The sequence below is a fragment of the Argentina silus genome, assembly GCF_951799395.1.
Source record: "Argentina silus genome assembly, chromosome: 13".
NCBI lineage: Eukaryota > Metazoa > Chordata > Actinopteri > Argentiniformes > Argentinidae > Argentina > Argentina silus.
The window spans coordinates 6,780,972-6,800,709 of NC_139667.1; the positions used below are offsets into that span (position 1 = coordinate 6,780,972).

Genomic DNA, 19,738 nt, shown 5'->3' on the forward strand with positions numbered 1-19,738 from the left:
CACTTAAAGACAGTAATTATCATAACAATCTAGGAAAGCAAATTCATTGTATTTATTGAATTACTTTTCATTCTGTTAAACTGACAGTCACAGTCTCACAACTCCAGAGCAAATTAATACAGTTTTCTGTGGATTAAGGTTAGTTTTCTTGTTCAAAGGCAAGAGTCAAATTCAAACAGGCAGGTCAATCAGCAAAAACAGTAAGTCCAGCCATTCACCTCACAGATTCCAACCGCTGACCTATACATTATACAGTACTGTAGTCTAAAATGAAACATTATGTAATCAATATGTTTTTTCTCCCAAACTGATCAGGTTAGAGACTCTGAGTATAATGAGCTGGATTTGGCTCGTGTCCAAGGGCCTGGAAGTCTTTATGAGGTGGGTGGATAAAGTGCAACAGTGAAGAGACAATAGGCCAAGTAAGGGGATGCAGAGTGCTCAAGTAAGTACAATTTGGCGCCAAATGTACTGAAATATATTTGCAATGTTAACTTAAGTGTTATGCTCATATCATTACATTTAACATACACTCACCAAACACTTTATTAGGAACACTATACTAATACTGGGTAGAGCCTCCCTTTGCTCTCAAAACAGTCTCAATTCTTCGTGGCATTGATTCTACAAGATGTTGGAAACATTCCTTCGATTCTGGTCCATGATGGCATGATTGGTCCATGATTACTCCCGTTCTATCACATCCCAAAGGTGTTCTACTGGATTCAGATCCGGTGACTGGGAAGGCCACTGAAGAACACTGAACTCATTGTCATGTTCATGAAACCAGTTTGAGATAACTTTCGCTTTCTGACATGGTGCATTATCATGCTGGAAGTAGCCATTAGAAGATGGGTAAATTGTGACCATGAAGGGATGCACATGGTCAGCAACAATACTCAAATAGGCTGTGGCATTGAAGCAATGATTGATTGGTATTAACGGGCCCAAAGTGTGCCAAGAAAACATTCCCCACACCATTACACCACCACCACCATGAGAAGGTGTACAGGTGTTCATAATAAAGTGCTTAGTGAGTGTACATTATTCTGTATTTTCTGAGGGAAGAGGCTACTGAGGCATTTTTAGCAATGTGGTAACAGCCATCCACAAAAATATGCAGAAACTATCTAAACAAATGAGTTACAAATATAACATTTTTATGTTGTTAAAAAGACAATAGGTATAATATGGCAAAAACCTTATCCCTTTATGTGACATAACATCTCTTTTGATTGTTTAAAGGCAAGTATTTGTGTAATACATTACTAATACAAACATTTACAGATTCCATTTCATTCACACTGACAAGGAAGGCCAACATCTGACCACAAAGAGCACACAAATTCTTGTAAGCCTATTGAGAAATCATGAGGCCATATAAACAACAGTTATAAATACACATACACAAAATAACATAACAAACCTGATCAGTTTGTTCAATCACAAACACACACAAGTTCTGACATAGTACTGACCAGCAAGGGCATTATATATTATTTTTTATCATGATTTAGGTCTGCATAAATCCTGATTTAAACTCCTGAAATATGTCCAGGGTCCCTTACTAAATCCAACTTGTTTGAAGGTTTTGTTTAGTTCTGTAGAAAGCTCATCATCCTTGCCACCTAAAATGCCCTTAAAGTACCCCAAATGCCATTGGTGTCCAGTTTCCCTTCGAGGGAGAAAGCAGTAAGATGTTCTAGGGAATAGAGTTATTGGCAGATAAACCTGCTAAGTAAACAGTAACACTTCAAAAACAACCCTATCAATTTAAACCCAATCAACAGACATTCAACCCTCAACAACTCTATTGGCCGGTTTGCTTGACACAGATTAAGCCTACTTAATCTTTTTAATTTACTCATTTTTTTTTTTTCATTGGGTACTCTGCATTGGGTTAGGGTTAGGGTACATTTCCTTAAATCCAGGAGTAGGCTTAATCTGTGTCTAGTACCAAGGATTCAATCTATTCTCGCTTTTCATAATTTTCAAGCTCTGAGAGACTCCAACACAAACACAAATGTGCTTATTTTCTAACTAGAGGCACTTTTTCAAAGCTCTCATTACTGTGTCTTTATCTGACAAAACTGGTACTAACAAAAAGACAATTCAGAGGCTTTGTGGTTAGTGATAGAGGAATCCCTTTTAGCCGAGGTAGGAGTACAACTAAGATAAATATCAAGCCAAAATGTTGAGATACTGGTACTGTATGTACTTTCTGTGCGTATTACAGTGATTATTTTTACCAGATGAAGTGGTCAATTCGATGTGGTTATACACTTCTCCTCTCCGAAGGAAAAGTTGAGGCTGTCACGTTTGCAATCACTTCTCCAGCTGAGAGAGATGGCACCGCCGTGTCCCACTTCCAATAAGGGGGAGGAAGCCGGGCAGTGAAAGTGTGAAGGTAATGCTACTTCGTAGCTTAGTGAGTTTAAGTGCTATCCATGTTCCCTGATCATGCCAAGATCCCCATGTTGTTACCTGGCATTGGGCCGAACCTGGCGCTGCTGTGGTGTCCGGTCCTGGTGTTCAGACAGCCACTGGCGGCAAATGTCCTGCATCACAGAGTCCCCTGCACCCTCTGCAGCCTGCAGCACCTCCTGGACCAGCGGGCATGCTCTGCTCGCCTCCAGCTTCACTGCCAGCAGGTACGCCGCCCGTAGCTTACTGCACTGCAGATAGGCCTTAATCTACAGAGAGAGAGAGAGAGAGAGAGAAGAGAGATAGGCAGTGATGTTGTGGTTGGGAAGAGATATAGGCAGTGAGGTCGTGGTTGGGAAGAGAGATAGGTAGTGAGGTCGTGGTTGGGAAGAGAGATAGGTAGTGAGGTACTGGTTGGGAAGAGAGATAGCGGTTGGGAAGAGAGATAGGCAGTGAGGTCGTGGTTGGGAAGAGAGATAGCGGTTGGGAAGAGAGATAGGCAGTGAGGTCGTGGTTGGGAAGAGAGATAGTGGTTGGGAAGAGAGATAGGCAGTGAGGTCGTGGTTGGGAAGAGAGATAGTGGTTGGGAAGAGAGATAGGCAGTAAGGTCGTGGTTGGGAAGAGAGATAGGCAGTGAGGTCGTGGTTGGGAAGAGAGATAGGTAGTGAGGTCGTGGTTGGGAAGAGAGATGGGCAGTGAGGTCGTGGTTGAGAGAAAGCGAGGTGATTAGGAGAAAGGAGAGAATAAAAAAGGTGGTTACCTTGTTCTCCGTGCCCTTTGTTTCCGAGATGAGACTCTCCAACTCCTTGGCCTTAATGGAGTAAAACAAAAACAAAACTTTATCAACATATTACCTCAGACAGTGGTAGAACATATTTTCCTGAGTGACCCTTGGCGTGTTGTTTGTCACAAGGGGTACCAGACCCAAGATCTCTGTTGATAACATGTCAGACTCACTGGCACCAAACCTAACTGAGATGAGCCTCATGTCCTGGTTTCATGTTTATTACCTACTATAAAATTGACTGCAAACTCTTTGTGGTAGCCACTTCCCTGCTGACCATTCTCCTGGACAGTTGGTGTAGTGTCCCAGATCGACTAATAAATTGTCTTTATTTAACTTTCAATTTGAGTATCCACCTTCTTCCACGCATCATTGGATATTATTCTTCAATATTAGAAACATCATCATTACAGACAGACAAGGGTGGGACAGCTGTGAGAGGTGAACCACAGTTACGCACATCTGTGGGACCCTTCTCTGCAACGGAGACACAGCTGAGCACAATGGCATCACAGTCATTCTTGGTGGCGGTGCCTGATTCGCCCACACACTTCAGCAGCTGTCGCACAGCCCCGTACTGACGCTGACGCACCAGCCTCTGGCCTGCGCGCACATACACTGCCAACGCCTCCAGCTGGAAAACCTGAGTGGTGGAAGGGGACGAGACAGGGGACAGAGGGGTGGAAAAATATTTTTAACAAAAATTCAACAACTTCAGGGAAATTATGCATGTAGGTCAAAGGTGGTTTTCCTTTCAGTGAGAATACAATATCTCTGTTACCTGTATGACTCTGTATGCAATGCCAAAACCCTCTTCAATGTTCTTTCCTCCGAGCATGACCTGCAATAACACAAAGTCAGACTCCATTACTGTTTCTTATCCATTATTCATGCATGTAAAATATGTACATGCCCTTGTATTCTTTATCTATTCATCTAGTCACATTAAATATATCTTCTATACTGAGTGCAGTACATTTCTATGAGAGCTGGACTTACCTTGCAGGCAATGTCAATCTTCATAGGACTGGCCCCAAACAGTGTGGGCAAGGAGCTGGCGTCTGTGGAGTTGGAGGACACACTTGTCTGTGCACTCTTGGAGGAGGCGGAGGTCTCACAGCGATGCAGGAACCGCGTTACCTCCAGCTGAAGCTCGATAGTGTTTATGTGCCTGATAAAGAAAGCACAGCAAGAGCTTGCAGGAATGCAAAACAGCAGCACTAATGCATTGGTTCAATGACGGTCTATCTATATAAACTATAAATAATATAATACTGTGTTTATTACATGTGTTTATTCATGTGTTACTGAGGTTTTCTCCTTAACCTGAACTTCTTTCATTGAGAGACACCACACACAAATGAAAATCAACAGAGTGCTGCTGGTGGCTGTCCTCTGTCTCCCCTCTCTTTTACCTTGACACCTCGCTGGAGGACATCTTCTTCCTGATGGAGTTAACTTGAGACTTCTTGCGGCCTGCGCCGCGCCCTTGCTGCTCTTGCAGGTAGGTCCTCAGGTGCTCCTTGGCTCTGACCAGCCAGCGCTGCTGCTCCCCCAGCTGTAGGTACGACTGGGCCCCGTGGGTGAAGAAGCGGATACACGTCATGGCCGCCCGCACGTGATCCTGCCATGACAGAGGTGGTGGTGGTGGGGAGAGGAGTGGATTGTTAAATAAGGGCAAAATGGATTTGACCAGGACATGGCAAGGCTAGAGAAACATATATATATATATATATACACATATGATATGACACAGCACAGTGTTCTTATTTAATTTCACTGACACCAAATGAAAGGCCAAGAACAGGAGACACCACACCACACCACACCACACCACACCACACCACACCACACCACACCACACCACACCAGTTTGTGACTGACCATCATGAACTGTTGGAGCTGGTAGAGGGTGTGGAAGTGTCCGCGACGCTGCAGCAGCTGGCAGGAGGAGATGAGGTAGCGGCTGCAGACCTCCAGGCCAGGGTCCAGGGTCTCCAGCAGGCCCTGCAGCATGCCCAGACTACCTCGCTCCAGGCTGGGCTGTAGGACGCCCTCCAGAAACACCTCCTCTGGACACTCCTGATCTCAAACAGGGGGAGGTGGAAGAGCTCATACACATGCACAGAGACATGGGTTTTCTGACTGTGAAACTGTACAGTACATCATAAATAATTAGCCATAATTTCCAATGCAGCAGCAGTTAAACATTTGTTTTACCTCATATGAAACACAAATAATAAAATGTAATAAAAAACAAAACAGTTATTTTATATTGAACTGAACTTATATTTTATATTGAGGATCAAAGAGATGATGTATAAAAGGTAGCTTATGTGTTCCTTGAACCATAAACCCTGACTGTAGCCCCACCTTGCTGAGAAGGTATGTCAGTGCCTCCTTCATACAGTCGTGGCGCATGTAGAAGCTGACCAGGGCCAGGTGGGTTCCGTAGCTGTGCAGGTAGTAGAGGCTCTCCTGGTGGAGGCTGCTGTGCTGGATCTGTCCCTCTGGCCAGTCCACTGGGCCTGGCTCACACAGAGCCTCCTCCAGCTCCCGCAGGGAGGCCAGAATGTCCTCACTGGAAGACTAGCACACACGCACACACAGTTTTTTTTTATTGAACTATAAACATGGGCCGCTTAGTGGCGTAGCACACTAATGCGCATACTACTTAATCGCAAGGTTCCTGGTTTGCATGTCATCCCTCCTCTCTCTCCCATCCTTCCTGTCAATCTCTACTGTCTCTATCCCAATAAAGCAGAAATGCTTTAAAAAAAAAAATCTATAAAAAAAAAATCCCTAAAGCACATGTTATATAAACTCAAAAATTGCATCCGGTCAACATTAATCAGGATACACCCATTTGCTTTTATTTGGGGCATAAAGCTCATAGCTCAAAGCCTGTTCAGTTTGAAATACTACCAAAGAAGAAGTGCATAAAACATGCTGATCTAGTGGCACGGTAGGGACTGAGAGGCTGGTCTTTAAGACAAGACAGTCATTGAGTAATACTTGGCAAGGTAATGGAGTACGACTGCGCGAAAGGCTTGAGATCATTAATCTACTTTCACTTTCATTGTCTCCTTATTCAAATGGCTGAGAAGAAAACACCTCTCTTGGCACACAGGCGGTGGGAACCTGAAAGACTGAAGTTCTTTGTTTTATCTGGAGGGCATATCTTACTAAACAAACAGCTCTATTTGTGTTACTATTACATAACAGGTTCCATAGAAGGAACTGCAGCACAGCTAAGTATGTAGTATCACCAGTTCAACATGAAAACAAATGTGGAAGGCTTCGCCCTCTGTTGTACCATGGCCAATGTGGGTCGGATCATGGACTCCAGCTGCTGGACTATATCCTGCAGCAGTCGTGGACCCAGATTTAGCTGGTTCCGATCCACCGGACCTTTAAGGCAGCGGGCAAATTTCTCCCGGGCCTCAGTGAGGTTTCCTGCCTTGAGAGAAGCCATGCCCCATGCGTTCCACACACCCCCTGGGTCCAGACCGCTCTTAGTAGACACCTACAGTGACGGGGAGATGACCAGATGAGATTACCACATGAACACACCTGTTCTCACACAAGCAATATTCATTACCGTGAATCAGAGCCTGTATGAATGGCAATGCTGTGAATAATCCATCATCTCAGTGTCTTACCTCCACGGCCAGTTTGTAATACTCAGCTTCCAGTAGCTGGTTGCGTAAGCGTGTGACAGCAGCAGTTTCCAGAATGTCATCCAGAGAGGGGATGTATTTGTAATTTGCAGTCACTAGAATCTTAAGCACGTCTACTTTACTGATGTAGCTACGGACAGAGGCAACAGACAGAGTGACAGATCATGAGACCAAGGCAAGGGTGTGTCTAGTAATGGTGACATACTGTATACATATATAAATATTACTTGCTCACTAACGCCAACCAGATCTGCCCCCTCACCTGTCACACAAAGCCAGATCCTGGCTCCGTTCCATCTTAACAAACATGAGCTTGGCACTAAAGAGCAGCTGGCGCTTGACGTCCGTGAGGAGACGGGCGTCCACCTCTGGGTTGGTCAGTTTACGGGAGAGGGAGCGGCAGTGGTTGATGAGCTGGTGCCCACAGGCTGCTTGATCACTGTGCAGGGACAGGATCGCCACGCACAGAGACGCACTCGGGGCCTGGGAATGGCAACGGGTCAGGAGGATCACGTTAGTCCCATAATCAGATCTTTCAGAGATTAAATCATCCAGTTTAGAGGAAATTAAATAATCATCCAAGTTATCTATACAAAGTGGGCACATGCTTGAGCACAATTGCCATTCATCAGTGCAACCACATCTTATCTAAACTGAATGCAGAGCTTAGTGGTGGATCATGGGTGTACAGGATTGAGCTGGTCCCTGTTCTAGAACAATGACCTGCTCATAGTAGAACTCGCTCTGCAGCTGTTGGTTTTCTGCAAGGTTTGTGCTGAGTCGAATCTGGCGCTGAGGGACCTCTGGCAGATGAAGCATCCCATCTAAAGCTCCATCTGCGGACACAGGACTGCCAGCCGCTGAACAGGGACAGAGAGAGGGTCACAGTCACAACTCTGTAGCAGAGAGGAATCAGTTCACAAAGAAATACATATACAAAAAAACATGTCAGTAATGATTGCCTCTTTACCTTCAGCCTGCTCCAGCTCTTCATCGGAACTGTGATTGAAACAAACAAAATAGAATTTTCAGAAGATCTAATTATACCAATGGTGATGTATTTATACCATAGGTATAGGTTTCCAAGTTGGTGTGGTGTCTGGATGGTCTTACTCCGGGTGGAAGAAGCTGTAACAGTGATCACACACACGCACATCCTCTTCAGCGCAGCCTTCTACTGCCATCTTGTGTTCGGAACACGCGTGGCACACCAGACGCCCACATCTCCGGCAGTGGTGCCTTCTGTTGAACTGTGGAGGAGAGAAGATGGAGGATAAGAATAAGCGATTTCTACGTTCCTGCACCCTAAAATCAATTTTCAACTGCTTTGTTATTTTTGTGATGGATGTCTCACCATGGTGAACCTCTCGCGCTGACAGACCATGCAGACATGCTGCTGGGTGTCTGGGACCCAGTCCTTACGGGCAGGGGGTTTCTCAGGGGGATGGAACTGGGCGGGGGAGCGGCCCCTTCTGCTAGTTGAACCTTGATCCCTATCTCTGTCCTCTCTGGAAGATGGGGTGTGCATGGGTGTACTGCCTGTCAGAGAACATGCGTAAACAAAATAAAGTTAGATAAAGTAGAAATATCAAATTATAACTTTTAGAAAAAAAAATCAATATTATGAATGACAGCCCTTTGTGGAAATTGGTGTGAATGCTGAGTCACCTGCAGAGGGGGTAGGGGACTCCAGTCGCAGGGGTGAGGAGGGGCAGCTGTCCTGACCAGGACACTGCAGGAGGACATCCTGCAGACTGATCACTGAGTCTGGGGAGGGAGGGAGGGAGGGAGGGAGGGAGGGAGGGAGGGAGGTTGGACAATCAATCATACAAACCTGTATGTGAGTGAGAAGTAGTCAGAGTATGTGCCTGGTACTGACCAGAACGTGATCTCTCTCTCGGTGCATAGGGGAAGTCCAGGGCTTTGCAGGCATAGTTGGAGAGAAGCTGGTCGATATCCTCAGTGCCAAAGCCAGGCTCCTGACCCAGAAGAAGGTTCCTGAGGGTTCGTACTGCTACGTCTGCCCAATCCACCTTTAGGTTCATCAGCAGCTGCTCCAGCATCAGCAGAGGCTCAGAGAGCAGGGGGAAGTAGTCCTGTCTGGCAGCGGGGGGCAGAGTCAGCAGCACCTGGGAGGGGGGTGGAGGGGGGGTGGGGGGTTAACAAATACATCTGAGGCTGCTCCATGTGATATTGTCAATACTGGAGGCCTGGAGTTACTAGATATGACTGTAAAACTGATTAACATGTAGAAATACTGACTTTGGAGCCCAAGTGAAGAGCATGGATGTGCTGTCGCCGGGCTGGTGACACTTGGTTCTGGAAGTGCAGAGTGAGGTAGTCAGCCAGGAAGTGACAGGCAGCCAATCCGGGTCGGCGGTCCAGAGCGTGCTCACACACCTCCAGGCCTAACGTTAAGTCTGAGATCCCTTCGAGCAGCTAAACAAAGCACAATAAAAGAGTAACTGAGACCTCTCACTTAAAGAGGAACATTTGTTTTAATAACTCTATGTTTTCAAGATGGAGGGTAGACAAATGGAGAGAAACCTGCTCACCTGGAAAGCCTCCTCTGTCTGCCCCTTCTCCAGCAGGTGAAGCAGGTGTTCTATCTGTAGCTGCAACCTCAGCTGGTCTGACACGGGGTACAGACACAACCACTGTGCACACAGGTTAAACTCCTGCCAGAGCACATGGCATGGATATGTCATGTGACAAACTCAAAGACAGCAAAGGAAACATCTTCAGAATACTAAGAACTATGAACATGGCCCTGTTTCTGTAGCTACTGCTAACACATGCAAAGGGCCCATTCAAATGTCACTCACCCTGGCCTCCAGCATCAAGGAGAGCATAGACTCAGGGTCACGCCTGGACTCAGTCCTAAGCTCCTGCCACGTAGCCCATGGCAAAGACGGCTGCAAATTCAACATCTGAGGAGTAGAAATATGCCAGAAAACTCAGTGAGGGGAAAAAAAGTGATAGCTAGTTATCACAGAGGGCCTCTTTATCAAAGAGTTACAACTTTACAGAGGGATTACCCAACGATAAATGGCCAGTTCTCTTTTCCTCAGCTCCAGATCCCCCCTCAGTGCAGCCTCCATGTTGGGGTCATTGAGGCAGAACTCCAGTAGCTCCAGACAGGCCCCGAGAGGCCAGCGCTCCAGGGCCTGCAGCGCCACACGAGCCCGCAGGCAGGGATCCCGCACTCGGAACAACTGCACTATGCCATCATCTCCATCTGAACACAGGGGAAAGGGTTGGGTGAGCGAGAGAGTGAGGCAGCAGGAATGACAAATATACTTATTACCTATATGATATTACATCCTTACTTATATTACTTATACTAATAGTATTAGTTATATATATACTATACCATATTACTTATTTCTGAGGAAAGCAGGTACACCACCCTCACAACATTCCCACTCAATATGCGGTATGGTATGAACTATACAACATATTGTTCCTACCATGTTTACTACTCTCTCACCTTCCAGTGCAGCACAGGCCAGCAGTTTATCCCGCAGTGCCCTCTCCTGGCTGCAGCCCTGCCCATAGAGCTCCAGCAGACTTAGAGCTCTCCCCAAGTCCCGTGAGGTGAGGGCTTGCTGGAAGGCCTCTGCAGCCACAGCCTGAGCAGACCCCCCCTGCGGCCCAGAGAGCAACAGACCGACCACGGGTCTCCCACAGAGGGCTGTCCCCAGCCCTCCTCCACCCTCTTCACTATCGCCCACCAGGGCCCCCAGCACAGGCTGAGCCATGGCCTGCAGGTAAGCTCGCAGGATGGGAAAGTCTTTCAGCAGGCCATCTCCTTCCTTAGAGATCTGCTCCTCATCCAGCACCACCTCTTTACGCCCACCACGGAAATAGGAGGGCAGCCCGGACCAGCCAGATGATGGTACCCGGGCAGTGCCCCCTCGGCTGGCACTCAGGCAAGCTAGGGTAGCCAGGAGGGGGGAGTGAGACTTTAAAAAGGACAGGGCTGATGGTGTGAGGAGAAAAGAGGAGGAGGAAGAGGGGGAAGGGACTGGTGGAGACGGTGGAGAGGTAGGCAGGACGGCAGATGTAACAGAGATGTCCTGCAGAGAGGCCTCGGAGGACTCAGAGCTGGGGTCAGACTGTGGCTCTGTCATGCCCAGCGTTGGCATGTGCTCCTGGGCATGCTGTTGGAGCAGGGCTGTCATACTGGCCACTCCGAACACTCCATCCCCTGGCCTGCCCTGCCCAGCCTCTCGCCCAGGACTCCCAGGGCAGGAGTCCCACACAGGCAGAGCCTCACAGCAGCGTTGCACAATCACCTGCTGCACACTGAGAGGTATACTCTCCTGCTGCAACAGAGACAGCATCCTAGAGAGAGGGGCACAGGGTTAGGGCTAGGGCTAGGGCTAGGGCTAAGGTTAGGGTTAGGACTGAACATGACTAGAATGGCACAACATGCATGAAATAGTAACCGGGAGAAGAAAGAAATGTACAAATTCAAGTTACAACTGAAAAAACATGCTATGGTAAATATTTAAATCCAGCAAATGAGAGAGAGGGATTGTGCCCCTACCTGTTAGGGGACACCTGCCTCTCAAACAGCAGGTATGAGAGCAGCTGAGAGGGGGTCTGCAGCAACACCAAGAGGGGGTTCCCCAACTTCACCTCACTGCTCTGGTCTGAGTGGAACAGCAAACAAGTCAAGACAGTCAGCACCAATTCAGGTATGCTGTAACGTAGTAGTCAAATCAATGTTGTACATGGTGAGAGCTACTAAATCATCTCACTCACCCTCTGAACTTAGGCTACGCACAAGCACAGACGCCAACGTATTGACGTAGTCAAGGACGCTGCGCATGTAGTCTGGTTTGCAGGGGCCGCCGTCAGGCTCAAACGGGCAGAGCTGGTCGAGGGAGCGCAGCAGCTGCTTCATGTGGGAACGCACAGGGTGGGAGTCCAGCTCCGACTGCTTCAGACTGGCCTGCTCCACAAGCGCAGCAAGCAGGGACCCACTTGTACGGCTCTCTGCTACAGGTTACACAGATACAGTTAGACATAAATACAAGGACACAACTTTAGAGGCAGATTGTGACTGTGACATTATATTTAAGTGGGGCTCTTGGGGTTGACTTCATGAATTGAAAGTAGTAAAAACCTATGCACAATTCATGAATGCACTAAATTACAACTGAATTGACCCCAACCGTGTAAACCCACGTTATAAAACTATACGAGACTGGACTGACCTGTGAAGTCCGTGGCAGAGCCCAGTGTGTGCAGGGTGAGCTCCAGGCGCTGGGACAGGCTGAGCCGGGCAGCGATGGCCTCCTCACTAAGCGTTGGGTGGCAGCACAGCAGCACCTCCTGAATGCAGCAGCCAAACGGGCTGGCCACCACATGCTCCTCCCCAACTCCTTCTACAAGCAAACAAGGGGCAAGTGAGAGGAAAACACTCATCTGCTCTGTCTGGATAAGCATTTGTGAGAATTTGTGGACTGTGTATTTCTACGGACTTGCTCTTACCTGTTTTGGCACTGGCAGAGCCCTTGCTACTGGCTACATGGCTCAGAATCTTGCTGATCTGCTGTAACACAATAGGGAATCCAAGGATCCCCTCTGCGCGGGGCACCTTGGGATCCACTCTCAGTCCTTAGGAGGGAGGTGGGGGTTAGAAAGGGGACCCATGTTAAAAACCCCTCTCTGCCCTAGTTAAATGTACAGTAATACTGAGAGAGAACACTCATTGTTGTTATAACAGCAGGTCTTGTCAACATGTGTAATGGCAAAAAATATATTTGTACTATTTTGTTTTAGTTTTATACTGAAATGTATTGACCTTTCTGTGACCCAATGTACTTTGTTATTTTTAATTATGTGACTGAGGAAGAACCAAAACCGACTGCTCCTTCTCCTTGCATCAAATATGTTATGTGACCTTGGAACATTCCTAACTGCAGGCTGAGGTAGAGATAGTGGCTCACAACGCCTACGCTTCTTTCCCAGCTTCTTTATTAGCAAATAGGTGCAAGATATGTTTACCCCTAGACCTATGACGTATGAGCATTGGAGTTAAGGATGGTCTTCTCCTCATTCACAGCATCAGTATCTGAATCCACACTGTTGGTGAAGGAATGCTGATCCAGCTGACCAACGTTGTATAATACTTTCTATATGCATTAAAACTCTCAACTGAGACCAAACATCGTTAATTGTTGTTCACTGAAAGATTTCCATAACACATGCTATTTTGATGACAGAGGAGAGTGAGACAGCTACAGTATGTCCACCTCAGACTGAAGCCACAAACACATGCCAATGCCCTGTCTCAACCTGCCCAAGTAACCCAAACCCACCTATTAGTACAAATTCCCGACAACTCCCAACTGCACCCACCTCGACCTTCTAGGCTGCTGTTGAGTCTGCGTTCTGCCGTATCTAGCAGCTGGCGGGAGGTCTTCCACAGCTGGCAGTGGCAGCAGGCCAGGTCAAAGGCAGCCATGGCTGAGGGGCTGAGCTCCTCCAGCAGGGGGTGCAGGAGGCCATCAGGGTCTGGAACGCAGGGGTTCATCCAGTAGCCTTCCTCCAGTGAGGGCACCGGGTGGCCCGGAGTACTGAGGAGTCTGTCTGCCACATCGGATATGGAGTAGAAGGCCATGCCTACAGGCAAGAGAAACACTGGGACTCACACTCAGATCTAGTGGCAGCCAAATAGTTAACAGCACTACAATACAATTGGAATGACAAACCAAATAAAACAAGTCCTCATATACGTTTTTCTATGTGTGGAAAAACCACACTGTACTGTCATTGATGTGTGGTACATTGGGCATATGTGTAGATATGCAGAAGCATGCAATACCAGCAGCAGCTGCACTCCCGATCGCCTGCAGGGTGGAGAGTCCACTGCTGCCTAGGCGACTCCGCCCGACGCCCGGCACCACCGCCACACCCAGGCCCTCCGAAGAAGACGAGGACGAAGATAACGACTGAGTCTCGATCTTCTGCTCCACGCGTCCCAACTCCTCCAGAACCTCCCGGTAGCGCTCCATGAACACCAGCTCCCCACAACACGCTGACGCCTCCAGACCAAACATCAGGGACACCTGTAAAGACCAAGGATTATCCAGAGGGATTGAGTCTAAACCCAAGGATTAACCTAAACCGAGGTTACACTTCACAGCACCAAATATCACGCCATCAACCCCACTCTGGCCTCGCTCCTGACCTGGTGCGCCTCCATGAAGTTCCCCCGGCGAATGCAGGACATGAGCAGTGACTCTGGAGGGGACAGCATGGCAGGGACCAGCCAGCTGTGGGGACCGCCACAGAGACAAACCTCTTGCTCAGCACACCCTGCCCCTCCACCTCCATCTAGCAGACAAAATCAGCTGTGTCAGTGCTGCTATGACAGACAATATGAACACTGTTAATGTGCAATAATGTAACAACTTAAATAGGTAGATATTACTGAGTCAGAGGAGCACACATCATGCATCATGTATTATTCATGTCTTACCGGACGTGCTGGTGCTGACCTCTCCATTATGTCTCTCTATGGAGGCCTGTTTCTCAGACAGGTGGCGCCCAGGCCTCTTCCTCCTCCTTAGCCCAGAGCTGCTGCTGCTGCACCTCAGGGAGGGTGAAGGGCGGGCCACTGTAGAGGCCTGGAGGGGCCTGTCTGAGCCTGGAGAGAGGCCAGCTGCCATCCATCATCACAGTCACTCAGTAAACATGCCACAAGTCACTCACATGTCTCTCATGCCACCATTCAAACGCCTTGTACCGATATTGACCAAACACATGTCTCACTCTCGCACAGTCTAGTGAATCTCTTGTTTCACTTACCACTCCCACTACCCTGGTTGCTGGTGATGATCTGCAGCCTCCACTGGGCCTCCGCAGTGCGCTTGGACAGTCTCTGGAGGCGAGCTCCAAATGTCTCTGCAGTCACAGAGCAGCCCAGGCTCTCAGCCATCTCTGCCTCTCCTGCAAGCGCACGTCCCTCCTCCTGCCCCGCCCGCTGGCCCACCACACACACCCCCTCCAGGCCCTCCCTCAGGAGCTTCAGGAAGCCCTCCATGGCCGTCACATCCACCAGGAAGCCCCTGCAGCACTGGGTAAAGTGACCCAAGTCCAGGTGAGTGCGATGGGCTGCAGAGAGACGGTTTGGCAGCTGTTTCTCCTTTGTGCTCCTCTGCTCTCTGTCCATCTTGGCGTTGGTTTCCTCTTCATCTCTTCTCTTGTGCCCTACCTCTTTTTCTGTTTGATGTCTTGTATTTATGTCCCTATGGTTTTGGTGATTAATGTCAGTGTTGGACAGAAAGAGCAGAGAGAAGATGTTCTCAAGGAGCTCTAGCCGGAACATGGCAGGTACTGCTTCTAGGTAGAGCTGACACTCTGATAGGTAGTGCTGGAACAGCGGCGGGCAGCCTAAGTTGACAAATGAACAAACAAAAAGCACCTCAGTACAAAGGCAAAACCGCTGTTCATTCATTACCAAACGTATCGGCATTCTAGTGTAAATGGATGTCGACTTGTGATGTAATCACAGCATTACTGCTAATGACAGCATTACTCTAGTCGTCCCATTTCCCCGTCTGTGAATACCATGGCAACCATTTCATACTTTCATGAATCAATGGCTTTGCCATCAGATCTAATCTACCACTAATCCTCAACATTCAGTTTGGTTTTGAAGAGACAGATCTGTGGGGTGCATAACTGCAAGGGAGAGCTCATCCAGGACCGCTATACCTTCTGAAGGAGCTGAAGCCTGACTTTGGTCCCCTTCTACTGCAGAGGGCTGCTGCTTCGTGGCCTCACAGTCAGTGCAGCTGGTGTACTTGTGTGCATTCACACAGAGGGCATATAGGGCATACTTCATGGCACAGAATCCCTGGAACAAAACCACGTTCCTCTGTACCGTCAGACTGGGTGTGTCAATGACCTCAGTGCATTCTACACAGGGGAGAGCGAGAGAGAGAACCAGGTCATTTAAGATACCGCCAATGGCAGAAGACACAAAGAGACTAAGTGGATAGGAAAGAAGTTGACCTGCTCCGAGGGGTTTTGGCAGTTCCTGCAGTAGATCCAGCACCCTGCGCTCCCCAAACTGAGCCAGCGGGGTGAGAGAGTGCAGGACGTACAGGGCAGAGTGGTTGTCCAGGGTGTGCAGCTGCGCAAGCAATGCCTCCTTGGAAATCCCTCTACTCTCACAAACATCAAAAATCAGAACACAAGACATCAAGGCGAAAAGGGTGCATAATCGACAGGAGAAAATGTACTCACTGGTTGTTTTCTGCACACCACTCAAGCACTCCAAGCTGAGAAGACAGAACATCGGCAAACTCCCTCAAAACAGAGTCGTTGGCCTTCTCCTGTTCGTGGTGAAGGATGCGCAGCAGGGTCTGAGCTGAGCCCAGGCTCTGGCACTGAGTCCAGCCCAGAAGGAGCAGGAGGCGAGAAAGGGGTTGAAACTCCATCTTCAGCAGATCCTCCAACCGAGCAAACTCCTCCCGTTTGACCAGGTCCAGTGCAGTTACCTTTGGAGGTGGTAAGTCATACATGTGACTAGTGCATTATGTGAGTAATCTACATCTGGGTCACCAAGAAATGTCTACATTATAAATAATAGCATCTCTGCTGGTTTTTGTCACTTAAATCCCATGTTTCATCTCAACCCCATTTTCCCATAACATCCGTGGTATTAACAAAAACATGTACTGTACTTACCAGGATCTGTTCTAGGAAGTGCTTGCCACTACTAAGGCACTCAAAATAGATAGTTTTCCAGACAGAGGGTCGGTCTCCATGACAACATAAGCTGAGTAGTAACTTCTCCGCTTCAGGTAGGTCCACTGGGACAGCATGGAGAAAGAGGGATGGGGAGAAGGTGAGAGGTTACAGACAGCAGACAGCTGGTGAACACAATAGCCATACATAGATTGCTTATCAATAATACAGTCGACTTGTGATTAATGCGACAGCCCGGGACTGTTGTGACAGCATGCACTAAAACAGAACATGCCAACATGGAGTTATAAAAAAGGCAACTAAAAGTAATTGTTTTGAAATGTGTTATTCTCAAGGATTGACTGTAATGTGAATTTACCTAGTGAGCTCATACTTTCTCACCAACCAGGAAATTCATACAGTATAACCTGTTGTATACCTCTTCACCCACACTACCCCTCTGTACAAGTTTCCTGTTTAAAAAAAATTTAAAAAAAAGAAAAGAAAAATCTTCTAGCATTATGTCTGCCAAAGGCCCCTGGTCTGAGCATTGATTACTTTATCTTATGATGACTGATGGATAGATGATTCACTTACTTAAACAAATGTATTTGTTGTAAGTCGCTTTGGATAAAGGCGTCTGCCAAATGCCATAAATGTAAATGTAACATAGCATATCGGTTATGTGAAGACGTGTAACACCCACAAACTCACACTTTAGTGGGTCTTAAAGACAGAGCAGAAAGGTGTCAGCAGACAGGATGGTCACATGCAAATGTGCTGATAATAAGCAAAAAAATGTCAAAGCGGTTGTAACCACAGATAAGATGCAGAAGCGTGAAGGAAGAAAAGGGTTTTGTAAATGTGTTGGTAACAAGAAACACATTGTCAAAGACTTTCCTTCTCTATACATGATTGCATGAACCTAAAAGAACCAGGCCACATTTGAGGTTTTTAACCTCAGTATAACCGTGGAACAATAGTCTGATTGAGCACATTACAAACATAGATTTAGAACTCTAGATTTTGGAATGGCCTGTGTGAAGACATAAAGCTAGCAAACCCTGTGTCTTCTTTAATATCTATTTAAACCTCCTTAAATTTGCATTCAAGTATTGTTAATTTATCTAGATGGATTTTTGAAGTATTATTGTGTAATGTTCATTTCAATGACTTGCCCGATTCTCAATGGGATACACTGTACATATTTACCTTTCGTTAGCAACCGCTCAGATTACTTTTGCTAGCAATCCTAACAGTGACGTCTGTCTTCAAAAAACGTAAGTGTCTCCAGTTATGTTATGTTAAGAGCTCTGAGAATGATATGAGGGAGAGGGCTTGCATTGTGTCAGGGATGTCTAATCTAGAGATTGTCAAACGGATGTGTGCAAAAGTGCTTCCCTGGAAAAAACATATAGGTGAGTGCAGTTCAACCGACAACATGCACTCCCTCCGTCTCATTGGGTAGAGAGTGTGTCAGTCGGAGAACACTGATCTCACCTTGTGTGCCGGGTGTGTCCCTCAGCAGCCGATCTCTGTGAAGCCGCAGAGCGGTGGAGCAGTAGAGAGAGAGCGGGGCGTGGCAGTGGGGGCGTAACAAGGAGCTCATGACCCTCTCCTCACACAGAGGGCCGCCTCTAGCCCCCCATAGGGCCTCACAGAGCGCCTCCAGTTGGCCCCCGCCTTGCTCTGAGTGCCAGGGCATCACAGCCAACACAGTGCATATCTCCTCCGCCCAAGCCTCCATCTTCTCTGGCACTGGCCGTCCAATTCTCTCCATGAGATATCGGATGAATGTGTGCTGCAGAGAGCTGTCGCCCGCTGCGTGCCCCTGCAGGAAACCAACAAGAGCTTGGGCGAGTCTGGGCCTCTTCTGCTCCAATAAGGCATGGAGGCAGGACTTGACCTCTGTACTCAGGGCATCCGTTGCCTCTGATGCCTCTGGTCCCTTTCTTTCCAACTGGGTGTCTAAGAATGCCTGGTGCAGCTCCTAGGAAAGAGAATAATGCTTCATAATTAACAAATAATAAATAGTCCCCTTGCATGGATTACTAGTATCAAACTACCAATCAAAAACTTGAACTTTATCCATCTCAGAGTGATGTAACACTCTGCCCACCACTCTGTAAGTAATATTTAATATATTCCTCTGTCTGTGCTTTCTGAAGGGTAGTTAACTTCATGGTCCTATAAACGTTTTCGTTCATTTGTTAAGCAGCGTTGTGATCACCGCCCATTTTTTTTTTTCAGATAAGAAAAAGTAAAACCTTGAGCACTGTCTCTGGAACCTCCTCTCCCAGTTCCTCTATGAGCAGCAGGAACTCCAGCTCTCTCTTGACCGTAACAGGAACCTGTAGAATGGGGTATATCAAAGTGAGTGAAAAACTGTAGATATGAAGGCATAGGTTACAAAAGTACCACATTTAAGATAAAATGTAGGACATAGCATCTCTCAGACTCCTATTCCCTTCTCATACAGTACCTGTTCCTTTGTCCATTTCTCCAAGACTTGAAGCCAAAGCCAAGCCAGTCTGTGAGGACTACCAGCTGTATCCCATCTACCACACACAAGGACAATATCATTAAAGAAACGTAGGATACTTGTACAATTAATTAGCATAGGCTTAAAACTGAATATAATGCCCTGGCATTTTTCTACAAATCTCCCTCCTGAGCTTAGTAACTCACTTTAGCAGGTAAGGATATGTGACGATGGCCTTGACTATGTTCCATAAGCGTTCTGAGAGTCCTGAGGATGGGTCACCCAACTGTGGCACGCAGGCACTGGCCAGCCCCCACTCTCCATGCTGGAGGCACCGTGTGAAGTAACCAAACAGCTCCTGAAGGGAACTCTCTGCTTCACAGCCTAAATGCTGCATATCTGGTCCCTTGTGACACTCAACCACAGACTGCTCAGTACTGGGATGACTCCTACAACAGGACAGCATAGGAGCAATCTTGAGCTTTCCTCATCTAGAGCACAGAAAGAAAAACATATTGTGAAGACGAACGCACATGATATCGCAGGATGTCCATGACTTCTGAACATATTTAGGGAACTTTTTGGTCCTCAGTTTGCCTTCTATCAATGGTGAACATTTTGGCTATTGTAGCTAGCTACATATGTGGCTAAAACTAA

The 19,738-nt window shown here is 47.4% G+C and overlaps 1 protein-coding gene across 2 annotated transcripts; it reads right to left on the reverse strand.

The window, feature by feature from the left end:
• Positions 1-34: 34 nt before the first annotated feature.
• Positions 35-19,551, reverse strand: zfyve26 (zinc finger, FYVE domain containing 26). Of its 2 annotated transcripts, none has more exons than XM_083683994.1 (39): positions 19,288-19,551; positions 19,082-19,157; positions 18,867-18,950; positions 18,100-18,589; positions 16,600-16,724; positions 16,156-16,409; positions 15,922-16,073; positions 15,622-15,825; positions 14,713-15,297; positions 14,384-14,551; positions 14,093-14,238; positions 13,727-13,970; positions 13,261-13,524; positions 12,391-12,516; positions 12,114-12,284; positions 11,659-11,895; positions 11,441-11,546; positions 10,379-11,235; positions 9,927-10,126; positions 9,714-9,818; positions 9,444-9,545; positions 9,151-9,327; positions 8,768-9,017; positions 8,557-8,655; positions 8,243-8,427; positions 8,002-8,138; positions 7,859-7,887; positions 7,612-7,748; positions 7,151-7,371; positions 6,871-7,018; positions 6,525-6,734; positions 5,582-5,797; positions 5,093-5,290; positions 4,624-4,832; positions 4,208-4,379; positions 3,990-4,049; positions 3,669-3,851; positions 3,185-3,235; positions 35-2,693 (listed from the first exon to the last, which is right to left on the reverse strand). In XM_083683994.1, exons 1-39 carry the CDS (start codon positions 19,545-19,547, stop codon positions 2,481-2,483), a joined length of 7,851 nt encoding a protein of 2,616 aa, XP_083540120.1. In that variant the 5' UTR covers positions 19,548-19,551; the 3' UTR covers positions 35-2,480. The 2 variants fall into 2 exon arrangements, with proteins under 2 accessions (XP_083540120.1, XP_083540119.1); XM_083683993.1 differs by having other exon boundaries at positions 9,444-9,566.
• Positions 19,552-19,738: the final 187 nt, after the last annotated feature.

Coding starts and splice junctions, on each gene's coding strand:
- zfyve26 (XM_083683993.1), bottom strand. CDS start 19,547: ATGCTGTCCTGTTGTAGGAGTCATCCCAGTACTGAGCAGTCTGTGGTT. Junction 11,547..11,658: donor GCGTAGCCTAAGTTCAGAGG/GTGAGTGAGATG, acceptor TGTTCCACTCAG/ACCAGAGCAGTGAGGTGAAG. Junction 7,019..7,150: donor GATCTGGCTTTGTGTGACAG/GTGAGGGGGCAG, acceptor CTCTGTCCGTAG/CTACATCAGTAAAGTAGACG.